General features: G+C 36.6%; 2 protein-coding genes across 5 annotated transcripts in view; one reads left to right on the plus strand and one right to left on the minus strand.

Annotated features, from left to right (window-relative positions):
* Positions 1–7,322, minus strand: part of LOC113115158 (roundabout homolog 2-like) — a 59,480-nt gene extending 52,158 nt beyond the window's left edge. For 3 of the 4 annotated variants that reach the window (XM_026282503.1, XM_026282502.1, XM_026282501.1), the window contains exon 1: positions 7,157–7,322. In XM_026282503.1, coding sequence (XP_026138288.1) covers positions 7,157–7,307 — 151 coding nt within the window. In that variant the 5' untranslated portion in view covers positions 7,308–7,322. Of the gene's footprint in view, positions 1–1,680; positions 2,167–7,156 lie in introns of those variants that run through there. The other variant, XM_026282504.1, reaches the window with a different exon arrangement.
* A 4,596-nt stretch (positions 7,323–11,918) lies between these two features.
* The window catches only part of LOC113115542 (endothelial cell-selective adhesion molecule-like), a 33,991-nt gene continuing 18,746 nt past the window's right edge, over positions 11,919–27,163 (plus strand). Inside the window, exon 1 of the mRNA XM_026283124.1 lies at positions 11,919–12,351. Within this exon, the coding sequence (XP_026138909.1) occupies positions 12,282–12,351 (70 nt within the window). The 5' untranslated portion in view covers positions 11,919–12,281. The remainder of the gene's footprint in view (positions 12,352–27,163) is intronic.

Raw genomic sequence — 27,163 nt, forward strand, 5'->3', positions numbered from 1 at the left:
ATAGATAGATAGATAGATAGATAGATAGATAGATAGATAGATAGATAGATAGATAGATAGATAGATAGATAGATAGATAGATAGATAGATCTGTCTTAAAATAGTAAGCGCTGCAGTTAATCCAATATAGTCAAAATAAATTGACAATGCATTGGATTATTTAAAACATATCATTATTATTTCATATTTGGTGAAATTTGGACTAAGAATACATTCAAAAATAATTTGTATCTCCAGATCTGCCTGTGGTACAGATGTCTCTTAGCAACCGGAGTACAAAGTCTGCTATTATCTGGTATTATCTATCATCTTTCATATTATACAATATGTTTTAACCGAACTTTCTGTAAGCACACAGAGCATAATGCTTTTCATATTCACAGCTGACAGTGAAATCGATAAACCCACTGCATATTAATACACACATAGCTCTATTTTAAGCATCCTTTCAGCTCGTGTAACCCCACAATGGGAAGACAGATGCATAACTCATAAAGTCTCTTTCTAAAGCTTGCCGTGTAGAGCAGCCGCTGTCTCCTGTAATGCAGAAGGCCATTAAGCCGGCCCCAGCAGGGGGACACATCATGCCGCCCCGCAGACTCTCTGCACCTGCCAAACGTGTGCGGTCAGTACAGGTCATTTCACCACAAACACAGTCCACATACGAAGAGTGTAGGAGGAGATCATGGAAACAGATCTTGTATTGTAAATATTTATTCATAAGGTGTCATGTCCAGATTTAAGACGTCTGTGAGTAGCCTACTGTAATAATGGACTGTCAAAACAAATAAAAATAAATGCCATTTGTAATAGCTAGAAATGCCTTTCTAAACTGCACAGCATTTCTATTTGCACTGCTGTGCTTGTTTTGTACCATTAGCTGCCGAATGAAGAAATAAAACACAATCTTCTTTCTTGTGATACGCTTTGAGAAGTGCCTGAACATGAATATTTTATAATACAGCTGTCTTGTGTTGTATCCAGCGTGATTATGATCTTTTTCATCTTTTATTGGAAACTTTTTCTTATTATTGTCTCATGCTTCACTGCAAAAATTATAATTATGCTATAAAAACATTACTGTTTCCATTTAACTCCTTACAAAAAAGTATGTCATTTCTATTAGATTTTGAGTGTTAACTCAATTTCCTTTATCAGTAATTACATTTAAAGTAGTCATGAAGGTGAATGAACTTATTTAAAAGTATTACATTTAAGTTCTGAATTCTTCACAGTGTATTGTTACGGTTGTTGTTACTGTAAAATTATTGGCTCAGTTTGTAAATAAAACAGATTACTTGGGTATGTTTCACTAGAAGGCACTATTTCAGTCTTTCCAGTTTAGAATTTTGTTTAAAGAAGCATTTTTTTTTTTTTGTATAAATGTTTCTACACATTTTTTATATAGGTAGATGTGACCTGATGTAATTTAACATTGATAGTAAACTCAAGATTTTCTGGTAAAAATTATAAAGTTGTTGGGGATTTGTTTTACTGTTGAATTAAAAATCCACATCCAGTAAGTTATATATCCAAAAACTGAAAGCCGTCTAACTGTATTTACAGTGATATGAGCGTTTATTAGGTCTGAGAGTCAAACGTAAATATTAAACTTACTTCCAAATAGCAAATTGCAGTATTGAACCAAAATCAGATCAATAAATGAGTGTTTTAACTCACCCGAAGAGCTATAGATGTTGGAGAGCATCAGTAACAGGGTTCCTATGACAGTAAAAGCCATTTGTCCGGCTTCCAACAAGACTTGAGCTTTTCTTTACGGCATAAGTACAGTTTCTAAACAAAAAGCATCCTCATTGGAGCATGGCAGGCGAACGCCAACCAATTTTAGCTCATGAAATAAATATGAGAGCAGGGAAAAGCACTTCAGCTGCTCTCTTGGAGAAATCCACAGTAGCGCATTACGATAAGTCTCAGTGATGTCTGGATCCGAAACGCGCGGATCTTTGTGTTAGGAACTGCATGACGACTCTAATGTCTAACTAGTTTGTTCACTCCCTCAGTCACTCATTCGGCTGTAGTGCCCGTCCGCTTAAGCGCTGAATGCTGAGTTCATCAGCTGCTCATCCATTCAGCTCACCGCATGGCGTTTGAATAAGATGCTCGAGTGTGACGGCGCTCCGCAGAATGAGGCGAGTGGAGCTTCAGAGCAGCGCGCGCTTACCAAACAATTCTTAAAGCGACAGCTCTGCGTCGCTGTCCCGTTCAAGGGTATTTAACACTTCTAACTAATAATTGTTAGATGTGTTCCAGGGTCAACAAAATATGTACTCCAAAAATATATTCTTGACCATATCCCTACACCTAAACCTAACCTTAACCATGAGTAATCCCTAAAATCAGAGGAAATTATAGATGAATGACACTGATGTGCAAGCACCAAACAGTGATTTTAAGCATAAACTTCACAAAATCTATAAACTGGTTCTTCAAATCTGATTGGTTAATCACAATGTTGTTCCAGGGACAACAAAGATGTTGTCCCAGGAACATGTCTCACTTGGTAAAATCAGGTTCTCCGACAGACAGGCAGACAGACAGACAGATAGATAGATAGAAAGAAAAGGATCTTTTGCTGTAGTGTGTCAGTAGGAAATATCAGTTTACATTTCCAAACATTAATTTTGCCATTAATTGTAATAATCCATTGTGATTTTGTTTGTACAAGAAGTCAAAGTTGTACAAAGCTACTGTACTGTTAAAAGTTTTTGGCATTTGTGTAAAAATTCTGTAAAATGAGGATGCTGTCGAAAATAATGTCATAAATAGATTTTCTTTATCAATTAACTTCTATTAACTAAAGTAAATGAACATTTCGTGTGCAGCTTTTGCATTTGGGACACTTGGGCACTTTGTAGGCACAATAGGTTTCTTGAAGAATCTCGGAGACATTGCCACAGTTCTTCTGGATTGAGTCTGTCTCAGTTTCTTCATGTTATTCCAGACAGACTGGATGAGCACTAGCTGTTGTCAGACTCCTTGTGCAAACAAAAATCTTCCTGGGTTATTACATTTAATGGCAAAATTAAGGTTTTGAAATGTTTGGAAATGTAAACTGATATTTCCTACTGAAACATTTCAGCAAAGATATAACTGACTTAAACCATTTTTTAGCTGGTGAAAATACTAGCCACTACTGTATATAGCCTAAGTGTTTCATCTTTGGTTAATGGTTAGCACTTTTTTTAAAATACAATTTCTTTCAAAGTTTATTTTTATTTTATTTTTATCATTGACATTGACTCTCAGTCAAACTTGTGATCAAAAACCCCAAAAATTATGTTTGGGCTTCATTCACCTGAATTGTAGCCCGTGCACTTTTGTTTCACCTCACATCAGCAGAACTCACTTTAACAAATGTCAGTGTTTTTTGAAGCAAAAATTATATTTGTTTAAACTGTCTGGCTATCCTTTTCAGTGTTGCATTCCTGATGAATAGATATGCGGCTATATTTTACAGCAACCCATTAAGCAGACGTTATTTCCAATGTAATCAGGCCCCTCATTGATCGGCCTTCTCAAGATTTACTAGCGCTCTTCTCCAGGGCTTTCCTTATACCATGTGCCATTTTTCTTTACTGCATTGACTTTGTGTCTGTTTTGAAAGACCACCATTATTGAAGCGAGAAGCGAACATTTGTCTTTCTTTGATGCTCAAAATGGGCTGAGAATCTGAGGACAGACAACAGTTGCGAGCTCTAAGGAAACCAACTGTGCAACAAATTGAAATTCTCCTCACCTCGGCTGAGAAATTGCTCTGAGTAACAGCAAACAATGTCTGAGAGGTCCGAATAAAAACCTTCATCAAGATCTCACTGCATCAATAACAAGTATTTTAAAAGCATGAATTTGCTGTCCACGCATGAGTCACGCTTCTTTGCTCGTGTCAGAAACAACAGCCCCGTCAAAATTCTAAAAGCAATGTTTTATCTGGTTCCTTATGTAAACAGTTAATTAACATAACAACTCTCTCAGACTGAGATGAGATGCAAAATTGCTTGTTTACTTTCAGCCATTTTTCTGATACTCTCAGTGACGTTTGTCATCAACATGTACCTACATGTCAAAGGGGGATGTCAGCAACGATTGCCTTTCAGATGACAGACAATTATGTGTTTAGACATATTCAGACCAGTGCTGTCACAAACAAATTATCATCCTGCTATCCTGTAATCAAAAACGCATGAGTCATAATTTCTTTCTGCCATATAAACTATGGACTCTTACAATGTGGGGCACATTGACAAAAAAAACAGACAGCGTGAACAAACAAATTTTTATCTCCTCAAAGGCTTTTATTGGCATTTCTACAAAAGAAGCAGACTGCACAAGACCTTTTGAACTACAGTTCTAGACTTTCTTCCAATGCGCCTCCGTAAATTGCTAGTTTTTAGTGAACAAACATATATTTTCCCCATTGGTAACTGACTATTAATCCATATGCCGTCTCAAAGGAATACTGAGGAAGTCAACTTTTTGGGGGGGGGAAAGCATGGCGATGCATCGCCAATTTTCTTCTGCTGTAAATACTGTTTCGATCCACACAAGTGATGCATGGTACACATTAATGGACAGAAAAGAAAAAAAGCAAAGCTCAAAGGTGACCCAGGTTATCGTCTGCCTTCTTGGGCAGCTTCCTGTTCTTTCAACGCAACAGCACGTGAAGCTAAACACTGACTCATCCATGCTCTTTTACAAAAACGCTAGTTGATGCTTAAAGAGAACCCTTGACGCAAGCGCATTTGAGTACTTTTGATGAGGCCAAGCACCTGCTGATATGCTTCCATGTATTCCATGTAAACACAGGGCGAGGAAACAACAACAGCGCAGCGCTAAAAATAACATAATCGCTGCACCACACACACGTATTTGGGTTCTTGATGGCCTAAGTTGGCCTATAGCCCATGTTTCTCTTTTTACAGTTCCTGTCATTGGCGTGGCAGTGCCATATGGCCCTGGCTCTGAGGGTGCGAGAGGTGGGGGAACAGAGACACAGACTGCGGGTCACTCCGGGGCAGGTCGAGTTTTTCATAACAAAGGACCTGATCCTGGGACGTGTGCTCAAGCAGACACGTACTGTGAGGACACAATAGACTTGTGATGATTCCCTGTGGTCTGGCACAACCATATAACGGCTCAGTGACAGAAGTGAGGGCAGTCATCTGTGTGTAAGTGTGGAGGATGATAAATGTAGGGGTTTGGGATGGGGATGGTGATGAGGGGTGTATTTTTGGGGAGGGGCAGCGGGGTCAGTTTGGATAAAAGAGCAGACCGTACACCTGCCTGGCAACATCAATAAAAACTTCACAGCTTGACCTCTGGTAAACACATTTGTGACCTCAGATGGCAATAGCATGACTTTTGAGGTACAGATGCTTTTGTTTATTAATTCACTTGAGGGTGGTGTGGTTTATATCTAGAGAATAATCTATGTGTTATGTGTGCAGAATTATGATGAAAACTGCCTTAGAGACTGATAGTTACTGAACTAGATAGAGCTGACAATAGTGCCTCAAATATATATATATTTACTGCCACCTACTGGAGATATCAGTATCTTTAGTGAATAAAAGGGTTGGGAAGCACAATAGGAGGCTTGTTTGTAGAATTATGCTAAACGTGTCCGAGATATACTTACAGTATGAATGATTTATAAAGATTTAGCGTCTTTTTACTGATGCAGTGTGTAGCTTAATTTTTTTTAAACAACCATGTTGGAAGATGTACCTGTGTATTCCAGGATGACAATGTCAAAATTCACTGGACCCAAAATCCAATGTCTTATCATGGGACAGCTTAGTTCACAACCTAAGAAAGTGATTGATATGGAGTGTGTATGAAGCCTGTGTACTACTCAAACTTTTTTGCCAAGTCAAATTTGCTCTAAATGTAAAGAATTTCGACAAATAATGCTTATTCAGTTTTTGTTTCAGGTCATGGAGTAAGACATGAAGAACATCAGAAAACAACCCCTGTCAAGGCATCAACTTCAGTCAGTTTTGCATTTGGTGAGGCTTTCCATGCCTCCACTTAGACCTTTTGGTAGTGTCTAACACCTCGACTTGAAGCAGAAATACTTGCACCTGGCGTTGTTGCAAGCATGAATACATATTTATATAATGTTTTTAGACTTATATATACTTTTGGTTTAAGGTCACTTTTATTTTATTTTATTTAGTCCTTGTTACATTACATGTATTTACTATAGTAATGACAATAAATTATGCATGATTAATACATTTGGTAAGATACAGTTTTCTTAGAAAATGTTTTAAAATTGATAAAAAATATTGTAATAACGATAAGAAAATTTATAATACATTTTGTAAGAATGTATATGAAAATTCATTGTGAATTTTGTAAAATAACTTTTAATCAATATATATTGATATTGCCTTTTAGAGTAGTACACAGTACATTAGCCTGCTAATCTTTAGTTAATAAACAATTATTACCTATTAACAATTATTAAATTGTTTAATTAAGGTTTATGCATGCTAGTATTCAAGACAGAATTCAAGATATATCTTTTCATTACAATTGGAGCTGCCAGTTTTCTGAGTATCAAATGATTATTAAATATCAAGCACAAGCTATGCAAAAGCCCCAGCCCTTCAGGTGCACTTCGAATTCAAAAGCAGTATCCAAAATCACTCATTGTTTTCATGATGTAGAAAAGAGTGAATGAGGGTATAAGGGCGATTTTGAACACACCTTACAGTGCAACCATTGTACTGTGATTCCCAAATGAACTAATCTATTATTTTTAATAAACTTTTTTTTTTTTAAATTTTATAAGTACAGACAAAGGCTCATTGTGAGATGAAGTCAAATCTCCGCAAATGTACCAAAGGTATTCAAGTCAAGTCCCTAGAGGGTCGCTGCTCAACTGTTGTCAAGGCAACAACCAAAAAGCCCCTTGAGGCTGCACCTGTTCTAGCAGTCAGGTACATAAAAGTCATTTTTGGATAATAGTTTTTAAGAATACTTCAAACTAAATGCAGTCAGTTTGATTCAAATATATTTAGTTATACAGTCAAGAAACACATCTATCACGAAGTGCATTTTTATAGTATATTGGACAGCTTACATCAAGTCTGTAAAACACTTTCTTAAAGATTTTGTAAAATTAACTCACCGTTGACGCCAATGGCTCCCTCCGAATCCAGGTGTGACAGACTCTTTGCAGTGACTGAAGTGAAGGGAAGCGTGATATCTTTGTCTTTAGATTGTGTATATATGTTCAACTGAAGAAGTGCTCTGAGCAGATGGAGCAGCATTTTCTTCATGTGTGCGCAAACTTTTTGCTTCAGTCTTCAGTGTCCGCTGGTGTTCAGTGGGGAAAATAATAATAATCTAGAATCAAAATAAATCCATTCTAGTAAGTCTGAAATTTTTACGATACTACTGAAATAAATAAATAAATAAATGGATGGAGTTATCTTGGTCTGAAAGCAGAGGAGAAACAAATGCTCTGTATCTACTGGAAATGACTGCTGCCACTGGAGCTCCTTCTCTCTGTCTGTGTGTCTTTCACTCTTTCTCTCTTTCTTTTTCTGTCCATCTGCATCCCTAGAGAATCTGTTCAACAGATTGTACAAAGAATCTTTATGAAGCATGCTTACCAACAGATCGCCTCTTTTGTAACTCTATGCAATTAAACCAGCACCCCTCAAAGAAAAGAGTGCCGGACTATTAACTAACAAAAAAAAAAAAAAAAAAAACAGGAATGTGTTTATGAAGGCAGAATATAGGAGTCTATTGTCCCTGTGATGAGGTGCATTCTCACAGCTGAGGTTCACCTCATTGTTTCTTTACCCTGCCTTTTGTTATGGTGAATCTGAATGGCCTCTGCAGTCACTAGACTTATTGATTTATCTGATGGATACCAGATACATGGATTTCTGTGTGACCGAACTGATGTTTAATTAGAAGAGAACACATTCACTGATATTATTTGAACATACAAAATAGATATTCAAATTCAGTTTTTGGAGTTCAAAATGTCAAAACCTTGACTTAAAGACACAGCTTTCATAGTTGAATAAGTCCAAACTGATACTAAGGCTGATAACAAATATTTTTTTGTGCAATTTTCCTTGGGGACTTTCCCATTGAGAATGGGTAACAAATGTATATTTAGATATTTTAGATTGGTCATGGGCTCTGTGTCTTACTTGGTGATCCGATGATGGCAGCATTGCTCCAAAAGTTTTCCAGTGTATTATCAGCATAAGAGATACATGTATGTATTGCCTGTATTTTGCAATGTACTTCTATACAAGTATTGAATAACAAATAGGAACATTATTATTAATTGGGCACCAAATGTATATAAATATATATATAAAGGGTCAGTTTAGACAGAGGATTGGAGTAATAGCTGCTGACAATTAAGCTTTGCCATTAAAGGAATAAATTAAAAATACAACAGAAAACAGTTATTGTTAAATTTGAATAATATTTCAAAATATTGCTGTTTTTACTGTATATGTATACAGTCTAGGTGAGCTTGGTGGGACTTCTTTCAAAAACATAAAAAATCTTGTGCTGTATAGCTATATAATTATTACATATATTGATATATAAATGAGAAGTAACTGTTCATTCAACTTTGGAGCCTTCTGCTCCATAATTTAAAATAATTTTAGTATGAGTAGAAGATATCATGCCCTAAAAATACTGAAGCAAAACATCTTGGGGACAATTTATCCACTCCAGGAGTGAGCACGCAACAGGCTGGTAATATGATCACATGCAGAGTGCAGACTGACACGGCAACATTTCTTGTTGATCCAAACTGTTGATCTATTTTACATAACTTAACATAACATATGACAACAACAACAACAATAATTGCTGTTATGTAATTGTTATTGATGTACCACAAACTAACATGAAATGCAATTTACTTCACACAGTCAGGAGCTGATTGTTTGGGGTGGAGGGCTGCTGTCTCAATCTCCCAGGCTCAGTCCTGCCCCATACTATATGTCTGTGTGTATAGGAGCTGTACTGGGTCAGGACCTTACTGAGTGAAATGTCTGGATTAATGGTTGTGTAATACCACTGGCAGCTATAGTTTTATATCAGCAGATTGTCCTATGTTATGGAATTGGTTAAAGGTCAGTAAATCTGTGTATGTTTGGCTGAGATTTTAAACGGATTTAAAACTATTTATTATATTTAGAGTGTTTTACACCACATCCTGTCCCAGTTGTCAAACATTTGTGATATCCCTGTGAACCGCACAGAAGTGACCTTATAAGACGTTCCTTTTTGGAAAATGAAATATTTTAAATGAATGTAATTTTGTTGTGTATCAAGCCTATTTGAAAAATGTGGAGGGTCCTTTATGACCACTAGGTGGCAGAGAAGACTCATATCATCTGTTTAGATATGTAGGTTCAAGTGAAGCTATAATATATATATTTTAAAGCTGTTATCTAAACTACTTTTATATAGAAAATATAAAAATGCCATTCCAAAACTTAAAAGTAAATTATTAACATCATGCCAAAAACTGTGGTCAACAGGGGATTTAGTCTTGCCACAGATACCTATAAATAATTATATATTGAATATATCATTTAGGCTTTTTTGTTATCAGAAAGCACTTCCAATGCATTTGTATGGAAGTAAAATTTGATGCACAAATGGCTTTGACCAAATTATTTCTGAGGAGGCTATGGTCAACTTTTGAGTTGGGCTGGCTATACTGTGACTTATGTGCCCTTGAGTAAAGCACTGCTCCCTGGGTACCACAGCATAAATGGCTGCCCACTGTGTATGTACTTTTTTTTTTGATGGGTTAAATGCAGAGCACAAATATTGAGTATGGGTCATCATAATTGGCTTTATGTCACGTCACTTTCACTTGCATTACATCTCATTCTCACCAATAGATTCTCTGCAGTGAATGGGTGCCGACAGTCCGAACAGCTGATAAAAACACTTCACAAGATGTCAATTGATAGACTGGAGTTGTGTGGACTACTCGTGGATGTTTATTTCAGCTGTGTGGACTCTTATTCTGACGGCACCCATTCACTGCTGAACAAGTGACGTAATGCTACATTTTTCTAAATCTGTTCTGATGAAGAAACAAACTCATCCACATCTTAATAGCCTATTCAGCTAATTTTAATGTTTGGTGAACTATTCTTAAACCATGGCCATGCCAACATAGTTTTTAATGTCATGGAAATCCAAATGGATTATGGATATTATAATATTGAATGTGAAGAAAAAGGTAAGTTATGGTGCAATATTTGTCTCAGTTTTTTTGATTGGCACACACATTATGCGCAGACTGTGCTGTCTCCCTCTGTGTTGCATACACAACATTGACAGCCTGTAAAATCGTTTTATATATTGTCACTGCTTCATCCAACAACAACCATAAGATCTGATCATTTTTGCTCCTCTCACTGGAGCAGCAGTGCTGACAGCGGCTGCTACTTGCTGCCACTCAGTATATTCTTATTTTAGGGGTGACACTCACAGACACCCCAATTCTTATTCTTTAGTTTAATTTTTTGACTTCTACATTTAAATCTCTATTTATATGGCAATATTTTTATGCACATAATGCAACTCATTTGTACAGCAGGCTGCATTTTAACACTGAATAACTGAAGGGTACAGCACAGGCTTGACTTACCACCAAGACTTCTAGTTGACCATTTTCTCTTAATCACAGTCTTTGTGTTAGACACGTTGTACCTGTAGTTCGAGTTAAGCGTTAAGCTCAGACAAGACAATCAAAGACCTAAGCTCACCAGTCCCCAATAATTGAGCAGCTAATGCATGAACTTCTGATGTGTTTCTATGGCGACCATCCAATTGGAGAGGGTGAGAATGAGCTTTGCTCGGGGTCTGTATATGCTTTCTCCAGTAGCCTACTGATTAGCCTAATATCACAGACCAACTCATGTCACAATGCATACGTGAGACAGTAATTGGTTGCTCCAACTCAATCTGATGGAAATTTACACTGAAAATGGTTCTTATAAGTCAAATATTAATAGAAAATCTAATCAAAGATTCACCTGATTGTTGTAATGTTGATTGACTTAATATTTAAAAAATGTAAGGCACATAGTAGATTAATGGACCATGATACAGCTTTTTATATGTAAATGTGTATGTGTGTGTGTATGTGTATGTTTTTTTTTTTTTTTTGTAGGCCTACTCAAATTGTTATCACCAAGCAGATAAAATCAGGATCCATACATCGTTTTTATAGTTCAAAATGAATCTACAATGAGAAATAGATGGTTTCCTGGTTTAGACTCAATCCCCATTGTCCTAGGATTCACATGTGCATGAGTTATTAATATGCTTGCACTGTTGAAGGCGTTGCATGTTTTGTTGTTGGCCTGTTATGTCAGGATGAGTTTACACCAATATTATGATATTGTGATGTTTTTCTGTTTGTTTTTTGATTGTAACGAACAAGAATATTTACATAGAAATATGCATAAGGTGGTGGATACAATGTTTTCAGTAATGATGGTAGCACCCAAATAAATGATTAAAAAAAGAAAAAAATATCCAAATGTTTATATATACATTTATATAGCCTTTTTATTGATTTATTTATTTAGTATCGTTCAGAGTCTCAACATATATTTCACTAGTTCAGTTTTGAACAGTATCTGTTGTGTCATGTTAATAATTTGCAATGACAGGTTTTTTGCTGATTTTGTTTTTTTTTTTGCGCTGCAATATTATTTATTGATCGTTTCAACTACTATAATATTAATTGTATATTTATATTACAAAATAAAATTGAATTAAAGTAGTTAATAGATCAATAGTTATTTTCCAAGGGGACATAACGCTCGTAACACCTGTAGGCTGAAAGGGGCGTGGCTTCCCGCACACATCTACACTTGCAAGGGGCTTCGCGCTCAGGTGACAGACGCGACTCCTACAGTCCCAGAGCAGCCAAAAACTTCAGTTATGAGTGAAAATGCTTGCATAACTATCCTCAAAGAGCTTATTTAGAAGAAAGAACCACCAGTGCTTTACAAAGAGCCCTTCTCCAAATGCCGTCCGCTGCGCGACTGGGAGAAGAGGAGGGCATGGGATTTATTTACAAGCAGTTCCTCTGTCGGGGTTGAGTGAATTGATATACTTTGAGTAAATTGATGTATTAATTGGAACAACGGAGGGACGTCAGAAGACGGCTCGGGGCAGGATAAGGAGAGCGCGGGAGAAACTGTCACTGGATGCTGTATGATGCTTCGTGAGGGGCGATGATGGAGATGCTGATGGACCGGAGACCTCCCACAGTTCTGCTTCTCACCTTGCTCTGGTTGTTTCCAGGTAAGATAAATAAGAAAAGAAATAGCAGCTAACTCACAATATAAATAGGCCTAACTTACCACATAAAAAAAAATCAGATGTTGTTGATGCTGTGTTGAGCGAACTGTGACCAAGTTAAGAGACTGTATACTTAGGAAAATCTCAAATCAGTATGTTTTGTTTATCTTAGGGGATACATTTGTCTTATACAATAAGATAACTGTTTAACATTGTAGCTGAAAGTGTAAACATTAAACTAAAGTTGATGTAGAGATTCAAATGAAAACACATGTAGGCGTCCTCATCTACAAAACAACAACAAAATTGTAGTCGTGAAATATTTTAGAAACGGACATTTCTTTCTTACCAACAGATTTCTCAAAGTCCCTTCTCAAAGTCCGGACTCCGCCTCCATTTCTCATTTCTATGGCATTAATTTGGCTATACTTCGTATTTTGATAAACCCATGTTAAACTTGTAAATCATTTGTTTATTTTTTATGTTTTTTTGTAATGAAAGCTAAGGCGAGATATTTAAGGTTTTCCTGCATGACATTTGTTGTCATGACATCCATTGAATGATGGCCATAATTGAGCGACTTCACCTTTGTGTAATATGATTTTTTTCATCACTTACATTGTAGTAATTTGACTTATTATAGCATTGTCCAATGTTTTCCATACATTGACCAAAACTGACCGTCACAAATGCACATTTCAAAATTAAAATGCAGCACGGGTGTTTTTATATGATGGTATCTTTGAAAATACTGTCTTCAGAAAAGCTTGATTTCATTTTTATTTAGTCTTTCTTGTAATGCCTGATAAAGTAGCCTGCAGGCATATTTGATTACAGCCGTTACCGTGGACACCGCTATATCTCCCGCTCCCGCAGCGCCTCCTGCAGGCAGAGAATAATTTTGCATTTACAAGTCTGTGGGAAACTGTCAACAAACATAAAAAAACAGTGTTGAGAAGGTGCTTAAGTTTTAAGCCATGTATTACTATGAATTAGGCTACTACTACTATTATATTGTTTAACCCATTTAATTTTTTTTGCCACTTTTGCAGTTGTTCTTAATTGTATTTTGAAAGCAAATCAAACTTTATATTTATTATTAGTTTTTTTGTTGTTGAATTGTTATGGATATTTATTAAAAACAAGTTTCAAATCAAAATCAAACCAAAATGTATTTATAAAGCACAATAAAAACAACAGCAGTTGACCACTGTGCTGTACAAAACTTGCTATAAAGACTGAAATAAATCTAAACAGTTTTAACCGCAATGCACTAAAGAGGAGAAAATCCAAAACAAACACTGATAGGTGACAGATCCTTATACTCTATCTAAGGAGGATCATAAAGCCTTGGGAAAAAAAAGAGTAAGTTTTTAACTTAGATTTAAATTCAGATTCTGAAAAGACTAATTGGAGGGAGACTGCAAGACTATTCCAAAGTTTAGTCCCAGCAATTGAAACTTAATTCAACTTCAATCTAGATCTCAAGACCATCAACACTCTTTGCTCAGAAGACCTCAACGATCTAACAGATATATCTGGGTTCAAAAGATCACAGAGATATTCAGGAGCCATTCCACTCAGAGCTTTAAAAACAAAATGTAACATTTTAACTCGATTCTGTAACAGACCGGCAACCAGTGCAGAGAGCATAATGCAGGAAAGATATGATAAAATTTTCAGGTGCCAGTCAAAAGTCTGGCAGCTGCATTTTGAACCATCTGAACTTTTATAATAACATTGAAGACATTGAAGAAATTTCAGATATGGACCATAGACTTGAGAACCCCTGGCCTATATTTTATCCTGTTGTACAGCCATGTTCTTCTGAGCTTAATGGGAAGTCATCATCATATTAACCCTTAGCGACTTGAATCCTGCATTTCCTTATAGTTAATCATGTGGTAAAATTAAGATTGTTGGTATCAGTTGCAGCCAACAGCTGAAAGTAGTGACAGTGAATTCAGGCGCCGTGATATGACCATTGTCCTGACTCCTGAATAATCTCCAACAAGGCTCAAGTCGGAGGAGCTTGTAATCCGCTGAATTACCTTGGCATTTTTACAAGCAAGGACAAGGTACGAAATCACTCTCAGAGTTGGCCGACAAGATTAAACCTTGTAGTCATTGTGTTGCAGTTTTTTCTTCATCGAGCTTAAAAAAATTCACAATTCATGGACAAGGTTGAATACAATAAAATTGCATTCAGATGCCCTCGTAACCTCTTGGATGTTTTGAAATGTAGTGAGCTTTATTAAACTGGTATGGGTTTCTTTGTCAGTGTTTTGGTCTGTGTTTCCAAGATGACAAATTGCTGATGTGGTAGTGTTTTCTGCACCTTCAGGAGGCACCATTATCGCATTATATGGAGAGTGTGCCTTATAATGGGGAAACTGACAGATGACTGCTGTAGCCTGCAAATATTAGTTTTGTTTGACCTGTCTTGAGTGACCCTGAAAGGAAATTGCCATCATATATGCTGCCTTGCAAAATTACTACATTGCACAGTTACTTTTCTGTGGTAGCCTGTAGATTATTATGCTTGATTTTGAAATTATTTCATTTTTTTGAGAAACATTTATTTCACCTATATGAAAACAAATTAATCATTTACGCACCCATAAGACTATGGTAAATCTTTGAAACACAAATTTAGATATTTTTAAAGAGATTTCTGTCCCTCCATTGAAAGTTCAAGTCAGGTACTCAGGTAAGATCCACAGAGGTTTTAAAGGTCTTGTAAAATGAATCCAGATGAATTATTAAGTGGTTTCATTTAAGTAATGTGAAGCATATGATTTCTTTATATAATTTACAGATGTAACTTTTATTGAACCGTTTATTTTCATATAAACACACAAAGATAGAGCACATCAGTTTGGTAAACATGGAAGATCCATCACATACTAAAACAAACCTCTTTGGTTTTCACGCATCATGCACCCACGTTTGAGCTTCCACGTTTACCATATTGGATGTGTTCTATGTATACTGTATTTGTCAGATTTTTTAGATGTAAACAAATGCCTAAATTAAATCTGCTCGTCATATAAAGCAATCGTATAATCAGAAGACTTTAAATAAAATTTATGTAATTTATGGATCTTTAAGTTTTAGTTTCCTGGGATCTCATTTATCAACAGTGCGTAGAAAAGGTTCTATATTTTGGTTTATCTATTTACACACATTCCTACATATAAGTACAAGTTTGTACATCACACACTTTGCATGAAACTTTGCTTAGGTATTCATTACACATTTCTGTCTCTATGCACTGTTGATAAATTAGTGCCCTAAACTTTAAATTGAGGAACAGAAATCACTCAGATTTCATTAAAATACTGTATATAAATATAAATATAAATATGTGTTTCGAAGATTAACCAAAGTCTTAAGGGTTTGGAGTGACATGAAGGTAAATAAATGATGAAAGAATTAAATTATCCCTTTAAAGGGATAGTTCACCAAAAAATGTAAATTTGATGTTTATCTGCTTATCCCCAGGATACTGAAGTTTCTTCAGTAGAACACAAACTGAGATTTTAACTGAAATTATTGCAATCTATCACTAGTATAATGTAAGTGGATGGAAATAACGGCTAAATCATATCATCATAAAAAAATAAAAAAATAAAAAAACCTGCGGCTCGTGATGATACATTGATGTGTAAAGACACAAAATGATTGTTCTGTTCAAGAAACTGAACAGGATTTATATAGTTTTTTTTACCTCTGATTCACACAGTGTCTGAACTGTTAGAACTCTCCAGTGTCTGCGATCCACCATAAAGCAAGAAGAAGATGAAGACGCCTCAGTCACCTGCTGCTTGAGAACACTCTCAAGAGGACGGCCTCAGGAGAGTTCTAACAGTTTGCACATTGCTTGATTCAGAGGTAAAAAATCTATATACTGTAAATGTTCAATTCCTTGCACAGACCGATTGTTTTGTGTCTTTACACATCAATGCATCGTCACAAGCCGCAGGGTTTACTTTGGTTTTGTTTGTGTATGTTTTTTTTCAGTATTGTATGTTTTAGCTGTGATTCCAATCCACTTACATTATAAGACTGACAGACTGCAATGAGTTCATTTAAAAATCTCATTTTGTATTCTACTGAAGAAACTGAAGAAACCTGGGGGTAAGCAGATAAATATCATATTTTCATTGTTGGGTGAACTATCCCTTTAAGTCCTGAAGGTGGTCTGAAGGTTACATCCTGTATGTACATTTAGGCACAACCCCTTATTTATTATTAACAGTGATTATTAATAGTTATTAATGCCAGCAGTGAACTAAAATCATCTGAAAATGAAAATGCCTAGGATTTAAATGCCATTTATCAAGCTCTTTTGAATCCATACCAGTTTAAATACACTCCATGTCGATTTAAAGGAAAAGCCCCACAGGAGATGGCTTAAGTTCTTAGTATTTAGTTGTGGTCAGACTCTGGGCTGATCCTACAACCTTTGTGAAAATACTGTAGATCTTTTCCTAGACTGTAAAAGGTCAATTGTAACTGTATTTTAGAAAAGATAGTTTGAAATAGTCTAACATTTAGTACTCTGCAAAACTGTCAACTTTAACAATCAAAATCTTGTAAAATAATTGGTTTCTCCCAGCACCAAACCACCTGTAGCATATTGCAGAACGTTAAAACAAACTGTTTCATCCTTTTTGAAAAACCGGAGGTAGATAATCAATGCCTGTAATTGAGTGCGGATCACTGGGCCTACATATCAGAGATCATTAGAAACGGTAATGCTCAGCTACCAGAGGCAATTATGTTTGCCCCCTGCACAGCAAAGAACATTCAATACCTGCAAAATATCCATGTTTCAATTCATTAACCCTGCCACCGCTCTATTGTTGAAATCAGTCTTTTGATTTGTACTGATACAGATTATTATAAAATAGGGTTAGACATAAATATTACATTATGGTATAATATCACACTATATACTGTATCACTGTATCATTTAGTGATATAGGCTTTTTCCAGGATTTACCAAGAGACTATACGGCTGACATCCATTAAGCCCACATTCATCTGTCAAGAAATATCCAGACAGATCTGAGACAAGAGACAGATTCAGCTCTCATTAATGCTTTAGAAGCGACACGGCATTGCATGGAAGTGCTGGCATATCATACCTGCCCGCCACCTGCAGGAATTAATGTAGTGAATGGACAGACGCCCCTGACATACAGTTTTCTCAACATGATTCTTCAATAATTATAATTGCAATCTGTTTATAAACTTGCATGCAATTTCAACAGCAGATCAAAATGGCATCATAGTTGCACTTCCCTTGAGAGCCCGCTGCGTGCTTAAAGGTGCCGGTGTGGCGCTTTCCGGAGTGTAGGCGAGGGAGACGCTGTTTTACAGCAGGTGTAAGTTGGGAGAGTGGATACAGTAATGAGGATCTCAGCCATCTAAATGAGGCCATGGCTCCTCTGGGCACACTGCTCTGCGCCTGTGTGGGCTTGAGACACCTGGGAAACTGCAAACTAGCTGACCACACACTCCAGCATTTGACAATATATGCCATAGGTACTTCTATTTAGTGTCATTGTATGTTCAGAGTATGTTTTATGGGGATTATTGGGGAGAAATAGCTTTCTCACCAGGATTAGACACAGAGAAGCTTTCATTTCATTAGGATGGATGGATCCCTGGCATAGATCAGCTGTCAAGGACTATATTGATCTAAGCATCACAATAACACATGTGATTTTACATGCATGAGACATGCTACCCAGAGCTATTTTTAATGTAAATCTGTGCGGGGAAAATATCCGTGAAAGTTATGATAAAAAAATGGCTGTTGTATTTTCCAGGAATTTACTGTAGTAATAAATAAAAATAATAATAATGTTTATAAATAAAAAATAATGTTGATATATCGCTAAAATCTGGCATATCAAACAATAATAATATATCATTAACCTTTAATATATAATATAATATAATATAATATAATATAATATAATATAATATAATATAATATAATATAATATAATATAATATAATATAATCAGAGCTGGGTAGATTACTTACAAATTGTATTCAAATACTTATTAGAGATTACATGATCAAAATGTAGTTAGTAATATAATTTACAGTGGGTTACTCATTTTGGGTAATGTATTATGACTATATTTCAAGATAACTTTTAGAAGTTATCATTTTAAACTTAAAATTAAACATCCCATATTGATATAAAAAGCAAAAAGAAAAGAAAATATACATTTTTTATATGAATGTCATAAAATGCATTAAACATTACATTACACCAGGGCTTTCCAAACTGGGCTTAATGTAAGAACTGCAGTGGGTTTGTGAGTTGTACAAAAAACTAATTTAGAAAGGAAGTTAAAAGGGATAATTTAAAGAGAGAAAAAATTAAGAATTTGAATGAACCTTTAAATCATACATTATTTAGTTCCATTGTGTGAATAATATGTAATTATGTAATCCATAAAAAATGAACTGTAATCTGATTATTAATATTTCAAAATGTAATTTTCTTTACAAGTACTCAATTTTTGGAATCTGATTATGTAATCCAGATTACATGTAATCAGTTGCTACCCAGCTCTAAATATAATATTATATATAATACTGTGAAAAAAACACAAGTGGTAAAGAAAGAGCTAAATGATGAACAAAGTTCACAAGACGTTTTTTCAGCAGAAAGTGCACTGTGCCATATACACAAATTTTAAAGAATGAGCAGAACCTGCTATTAACCAATTAACCAGATTTTAACCAAATAAATGTTTACAGTCTTTTACCGTTAAAATCATGATATTATACTGCAATATATAGATTTTCTATTATAGTAGTCAGTGTTATTCACTTAACCTGCGGAACATGATTTTAAAAGACGGTTTACGGGCAAGACTGGCACATAATCCTCGTTACCCTGGATAGTCCAAGGGGACTGCCAGAAATCGTGTTTTTTAGGAGGTGTGACCGGGATTTAGGCAGGCCAGACCTGGTCGAGCGAGGCTAATAAGGGCCTAAAGGATCCAATCCGGGCCAGCCACCTCGGAATACACCAGGAGCAGCTGTTGCACCTTGCAGATTAACACCACTGATTGTTTCAAGCTTTCATCTGCCTTCCCCCTCGCTCTCACTCTCTCTGATCTGCAACGGAGTCGCTCCGTTCCCTTCTCTTATCACAGCGGAGCATAACATCTCTCCCCCATATCTCCCGAGCTCTTATTAAACCTCCCCCTGCCCTGCCGCTACATCTGTGCAGCTGATCCACATCCGTCTGTCCTTCATCTTATACTGACTCTACGTGACAGACATCTTGTGAAGGGGCCGCGTGTGTTTAACTCTTATCTAGGAGGGCTTTTTATTACGTCGTCCCTCTGATAGTAGTAGCAATTACTCTGATGTGCCTGAGGATGAGAAATGGCCATGTGAGATAATATCAAAGGTGGAAGAGGTTGTCCATGCTGTGCACCCATCACCTGCAAATGTAATTAGAGAGAATAATCACAGGCATGATGGGCTGAGCTCGCAGTCATCTGTGTGGGACAACATTCAGCACCTGCAGCATGAAGCACAGAAATGAATTCACTCCAAATCCTCAAAATAGCAGTTAAAGTTCCAAAGACAGTGTGATTCTATCTGAAATTAAGCAATATCACACATGCTTACATGCTCATATTCAGAACAGATTAAGATTGGGTAAGAATAATAAACACTTCATCTGGTACTTAGTGTCTTTCATTTCAACAAAAGAGAACATCTCTGGAATTTGCTAGGCTCACTGTTTTGTTTTTAGCATAAAACATTGAGTACTGATATTTGAAATAATTTAAAACATGAAAAAAATAGTCAACATGTGAAATTAAAACATTAGGTGACAGCAAGTGAATGAGATTAATGAGATTCAACTGATTCTTTCAAACGGCTGATTCATTCAGAAACAAAGCATTTGACCGTGTTAATGAGTGAATCACTGAATCATTTATTCAACCGATTTGTTCAAAAAGCTGATTCGTTGATTCAACAAGTAAACCCCATCCATTGCTCAGAGATGCAAACAGTGCTGTGATGTTTGCTAGGAACTATTTTCGTTAGCAAAGTTGAGCAAAAACCAGCAATATTATGTCTAAAATGTAAGTCACTTATTATTTACTGACCTTGTATAAAATGATTATTAAATGTATGAAAAATATTAAATGTGTTCATGCATCTGAACGATGCTGTATATCGCACACCCCAGCCTCGACTTGAGTGGAAAATGAAATCATCCGTGGTTTTGCACGGCGCAATTGTTTGCACATAAACAAAGGTCTTTTTATAAGTCTAACTTGCAAACGGCAGAACACTGATTCGTCAAACCGGCATTCCTGCAGTCTGTATACTTCTGACTATTTTGTAGTAAGTAACGAATATTCTTAGGGGAAATGTATCGGAGTAAAAGTATATATTTTAATTAGGAAATGTAGGGGAGTAAAAGTAAAAGTTGGCTTAAATATAGAAAACTCAAGTAAAGCACAGATATTCCCAGAAAATACTATAAAGTATTTTTTACTTTACATTACACCATTACAATCATCCAACACTGTTGTCCTCGGTTGACATTCAGGCCTTTTTATGTATGCATACAAAACATATATCTATGTTTTTAAAGTTTTTAAAGTTATAAACCCAGTTGTGTAGACTACTTTGGGGAAAAAAAGGGAAAAAAATTAACCATAGCAAATGTGTCCAGTTGGAAATTTGTTGTCATCTTTAAAATGATGTTACCTTCTCATTTCTATGTCAGGCCTCAATTTTCCCCAGCTTGGTTGCTAAATTGATGTAGTCCCAGTTCCACACACAGAGCAGCGTCTGTGAAACCTGCTTGGACCTGATAAGCCCGGCATCCTGGTCTGTGGAGGTTTGGAGTGCTCTACATTCTGCTGTGGAAATCGTGCTGTGTAGTGTACTTTGGACTCAGTGCTGTTTATTAACCAATTGCCCTTAATAATTTGTTTGTCAAAGTTTGTAACAAAAAGCTTGATATAAAGCATTAAAACACAGCCATCAGTTTACATAGTTAGAATATGAGCGGTCTGGCGTAGATAAGAGCTTCTGTTATGGTAAAGAGCAGCTCTCTACTGTGCTTTACAAATGAGAAGTAAGCATTTATTTCCCCTACAGCTTGAATTTCATTTATCTAGCCTATATTAAACAGCTTCCACATAAACACAAAGTTCCCTGAAGCTTTTTATCTTTTCTTCTAACAAATGCACAGTTTCATTTAATATCGATTATGGTGTTTATCTTATTTCAATTATAGTTAGAGTAGAATAGAAAATATGAGACGTCCATGTACCATATTAGATCCACCAATGGAAAATAAAAATACTTTTTTGCAGTAAAAATTCACTTTTTTATTCTTCACAACTCCTGAAAGAAAACTTTAAAAAAAAAAAATTGTTCATGAATCTGTACTAGAATAGCTAAATTCCTTGTGATTTCCATCCCTAAGTGAGTGTCATTCTAGGATTGAAATGCATTTCTCCTCAGGCTTCCCTCGTAGACTTTCTTTGAGGCAAATGAAGTAGTGTTTTGGTGAGCATCTATTATTTCTGAGAAGCAGACTGTTACTGTCAACCAGAGAAGCACAGTGGTAATGCTTGGGAAAATGTGATTTCATTAAACGCTCGTAAGGGTATTCAGTCATAGCAAGACCCCACTTTTCCCTTATTTTAGTGACAGCAACCCAATGCATAATTGTTTAGCTAAGGCGAAAACATCTCATGTGAATATCTTGCTCAAGCTAGTGCATGATCTTTCATGCACCAAGAAAACATTGTAGAATTTAAAGCGAACTGATGGTGTGATCAATTTTTTAAGGGAACGTTTCCTCATCAGACCCTCTTATGAGAAGAATTTGGTCATTGGAGAGGAAGTGTTATTCTCTTTCAATTAAAATAAAAAATTACCGTCAGGTGTATAGAATAGATTTTCTGTCCAAAAATATAGGGCAAAGGATTTCCTTCAGGCAAACCAGAACATCTATCCATCATAGCTGGTGTGATGAAGTTCCATTAATTTCAGTACAGATGCCACTTGACAGGTTTTTTTATAGACAGCTTGCATCAGACTTGTGTAGCTTAACATCTTCTGTGTTTTCCTCTTATCTGTTTTAATATTACATCTTTATTGTAGTAGTTCCAGGTAATATATGTCTTATTTTAAAATGTTGGCTGGGAACCTAGATAACAAAAATTAGATCTGCTGAAATCCTCCTTGTAGCGTGTGAAAAGGGGTTTCCACCCACTCTAAATTACTAGCAATGGTTAATGCAATTGTACTGGGAATCGAAAAGTCACAGATTAAGAACTGCTGTTCGTTAAGGCCAGAATCGGCCTGTCTTCTTCTTTGTTAAGACAGCTTGGGCTGCTAATGGGATTATAGTGTGAAGAGACAGCTTAGCTACATGGACTAAGGAACATCGTCCAATCCCTTAAGGATCCGCAAAATGCCCCAGGAAAAAGAAGTCGGGGGAAAGGTCATCGTTCCTGATCGCACACTCTCGCATAATACAACCCATTTACTGTAATCGTTCTGGGCACTAATAGCAGTATCTTTCACACCACATAACAACAACAGCTCCCCACTCAAAGAGTTGACTCTTGACAGCTTTTTGAACTGATTTAACAAGTGTCATTTATGTATTTAATATTTTACACCAGATGTTACACAAAATCATGCCTGCTATCAGTGTTATTATCTTATTATAGTATTTTAATATGTTTGAATTAGCTTTTTATATATTAAATATATATATAATTATATATTATGAATATAAATATATATTCATTATAAAGCTTTAATTTTTAATTCTCACTAGTAACTGTGCATATTACTAGCAAACTGGCTGTTTATTTAGTGCTTATAAGGCACATATTAATTCCTGATTCTGCATAACCATATTTTAGATCCACTAATCCTTATACATAAATTTAACAGCTACCTTAATAACTATTAATAAGCAGCAAATTAGGAGTTTATTAAGAGAAAAGCCATAGTTATTAGTTAGTTAATAGTAAGATTTGGACCTTAAAGTATGATTGTTTTAATAATTGTTTTATGTATCTTTGTAATTTTATTAGTTCTTTTAAATATACATTTTTATTTAGCTATTATTAATACTATTCATTTATTTTCTTTTTTTTTGTAATTTTATTACATTCAGTGAGTTGTCAGTTTCTAATTTTAGTGTAGGTTTTTCATATTAAATTTGTATTATTCCAGATTTATATAAATTACTGAAAACTATTTAAATGGAAGTCATGGAAGGCCATAAATAGTCTGAATCTATACTGTACTAATGAATGTTTAATATGGCTTGATATAAAGGCTTAGAGAAGCCACCAGTCTTGTAGCAGCACCATTATAGTGAATAATGTAGACTCACTGCTAAATTTTATGGATTGGGTTTGTTTTTAATTTTGAAATTTATTTTTTGCAGCTTTCATAAAGATTACAACACAAATGCTCAAAATGGCATCAGCGTATCAAGTGAGAAAAAATTAATGAGTCAAGATGATTGTGTCTGTTTTAATATTCATGGTTTTCAAATCCATGACGCATGCATCATTATAAATTTACATCCATTTTTATCCTCTTCGTTTTATTGACCATGTTTACTGGTGTGGTAATTCCATTTGCTTCAAAATGTCCACTTATAGTCTGTTATAAATTTTAGTCAGAAATAGACGGCACACGTAATTTGACAGAAAGGATTGAAAATATTCTTTGCACACGTTGTCGGTAAACAAAACACTTTAGATAGTGAAAAGTAGATGTGACCTAGGTCAGTATGTCAAATTGAGTGCACTGTACTGCAGTCCCTCAGCATTACTAGAGTTGTTACCCTCAATTAAAATTTTGGGTTTCCTGACCAAGGTCTGTTGCAGGCATATAAACCTATTGTACATTAATAGCTTTGAATGAGAGTCTAAAAGGAGCTTTGTCTAATGAACACCTGCAGATTTCATTAGATTCCTCTGCTTTGAGACAGTGTTGCATTCAGAGAATAAATAGTCTTGTGGTTGAGCACAACGCAGTAGTTAATTTTTCTAGGGTTATCAAAAGGTTCTAATTTGATATCAGTTTATATAAATATTTACTTTCGAATAAGCTCATGGAGATCATTTTCCTTTCTACACATTGCATACGTTGGTCACAGGTTTGTGTCCGATGTGTGTGCTTACGAGGAAACCTATTACTGTTGTGCCCTTGAGCAAAGCATTTAACCTCAGGTTTGCTCCGGGGAGACATTTCTGTGATTGGTGTGTTTGCTGAATGTCTTCTTATACTAACTAAATAGTGTGTGTGACAGTTAGAGAAAGGAGACGTATCCTGTGCCACCCTGTCCTGATTCCGTCTTTGCCAGTGCCTGTTTCTGCTGACAGATTAAAACACTGCTCAGTGTGACAGTTGTGAGGCTCCTTCAGCGTGATGGCTGAACGCTGTTTTGTTTAAATATTTGTATGTCATGCATGTCTTGCAGTAATGTATTTTAGATAATATGGCAGGATGCAAAAATATGTGACATTCTTATCTGTTTTGGTGTTACAAGGATATTTATGACTAGTGGTTGCTTAGAGTAAAACATCAGCCTGTTTTATGTTATATGTAATTCCTTTTTTACACTAATGTAAGTAGAAAAATGCTCATCATGCTGCCTTTGTTTTATTAAAAATACAGTAAAAACATTAATATTGCATCATTACTCCAGTCTTCAGTGTCATATGCTGATTTGCTGCTCAAGAAACATTTATCAATGTTAAAAGCAGTTCCCTATCAAAAGCTACTCTTGATGTTGCATTTCAATAACGCTTATGAGAACATTCTTTGTTCGACCAATTGTGAAACACGTGTGCCAAACTTGCCAAGAATCGTCTTAAATAACCTCAGTGGGTGATGTCATTTGATTACGTGCACCTTCAGGTTATAAATAGACGTGAAACGGCCATACCTTAAGGTTTTTACTTGTCTTCAGAGACCTCATTGTGTGTGTGTGTGTGTGTTAATTCTGGCGTGTCACCATTGCTTCTTTGTTTAAAAAAAAGGAGAACATATCTAGTGTGTCGGTTTATGAGATGCTTGCCACCCTGTGTTCAAGTTATCACTGAGGATGAATTGAATGATTATTGTTTGGTGTGCCTCGGGGAATAGCACGCAGTTTGTGCCCTCGAGGACGCTGAGTGTGAGCACTGCCAGTCACTTTCGTTTGTAGTGCTTCGCTCGAGGCTCGCTTTCTTTGAGGAGGGGTGAGCCTCTGTGTCCTAAAATGAGATTGTGGGGCCAGAGTGTCTAGCTGGCTGAGAGACAAGTGATTGGTGCTCCCCTCTCTCACATTACAATGTCCCTGTCCCCTCGGCTGGAGCATGCCCTGGCACTTCTTCAGAGCGAGGCGAGGATAAGGTTTCTCTTGCCTCCGACGATATGGAGACTGAGAGCGCTGCATCTGAACGCTCCTCATGTGATTCGCATTTGATGAGTTATTTGAGGTAGTGACTCACGTGGTGGCCAGGCTAAGTTAGCCACAGGAGCAAGAGAACCCCAGGCACTCCAAGTAAGTTGGCAGATTTCTCTCCGGTGGCCAGGGGGAGAGATCCCAACATCGATCTCCATGATGAGTTGTCTTGTTAGTGGAGTAAGCCGTACACCTCACGCATATTTGTACCCATGATGTCGATTTATTCAACTAACATCCTTGCTGGTGGGGAAGCAAGCATTTCAAGCAGTGGCTCAGGCTGTAGCCAGGGGATTTCATACAAGGGCCAATCCCCAGAGGCAAATAAAGATTTTGCGCCAGGGTCTTTGTACCCTACCTATGTGGTTCAGACCCCTGTTTCTGACTCTGGTTCCCACTCTAGGCATGTGTTGTTGTCGCAAGATGCTAATGAGAGATGCTTTCCTCATGGGTTAGGGTGCGGTCTTAGATGGCCATCCAGCTCAAGGGATCTGGAGAGGTCATCTTCTCGACTGGGTAATCAATTGCCTTGAAATTGCAATGGCTCTATTTCTCGCCCCGAATACTTCCTTCAGCAGTTAAGAGGCAACCATTTCCTAGTGTTGGTGGAATTGCTGTCTATAAAAGCTGTGACACATGGGTTAAGGAATCTCCACCCCGAAGTAGTCAAATCTGGGAAAGATTTTATGAAGCAGAGGATGATCTCTTTGTTTCACAGGAGGCAGCACAAACTCCCCTCTACTTCTCTCTGACTTCTCCAGCTCCCTTGGGTCTGGACGCGATTGCCCATACGTGGCCTTCACGCATTTCCCCCGATTGCTCTGCTCCTGAAAGTCCTTGCCAAGGTCCATCAACAAGGTTCTCACCTATTACTGATAACGCCCATTTGGCCGATCAGAGTATGGTTCTCGGATCTAATATCCCCCCTTGACTGTCCACTGTAGGCGATTACGGTCTGGAGAGATCTCCTATATCAGGTGCAGGGTACAGTATTTCATCCCCAGTCCGAGCTCTGGAACCATGTGTTGTGTTAAGGTTTGGTTGAGTGCTTGAGGGTTTGGTTGAGACCCCTTTCGAACGTTAGTGTCTGTCAGGTTTCTGACCCTAAAGATGTTTTATCTTATGGCTATTACTTCTCTGAAGGGGGATTTGGAATTTGCAAGCTATGTCAGTCTTGCCATCCTGCCTAGACTTTGCCCCTGGGCTGGTCAAAGCAAGTTCCATTCTTGACCATACATCTGGTTGTTCTTGAATACTTCTGCCCCCGCCGTTCACAACACATGAGCAGGGAAGTCTTCTCTTACTGTGTCCAGT

Source organism: Carassius auratus, chromosome 15 (genome assembly GCF_003368295.1).
Source record: "Carassius auratus strain Wakin chromosome 15, ASM336829v1, whole genome shotgun sequence".
Lineage (NCBI taxonomy): Eukaryota > Metazoa > Chordata > Actinopteri > Cypriniformes > Cyprinidae > Carassius > Carassius auratus.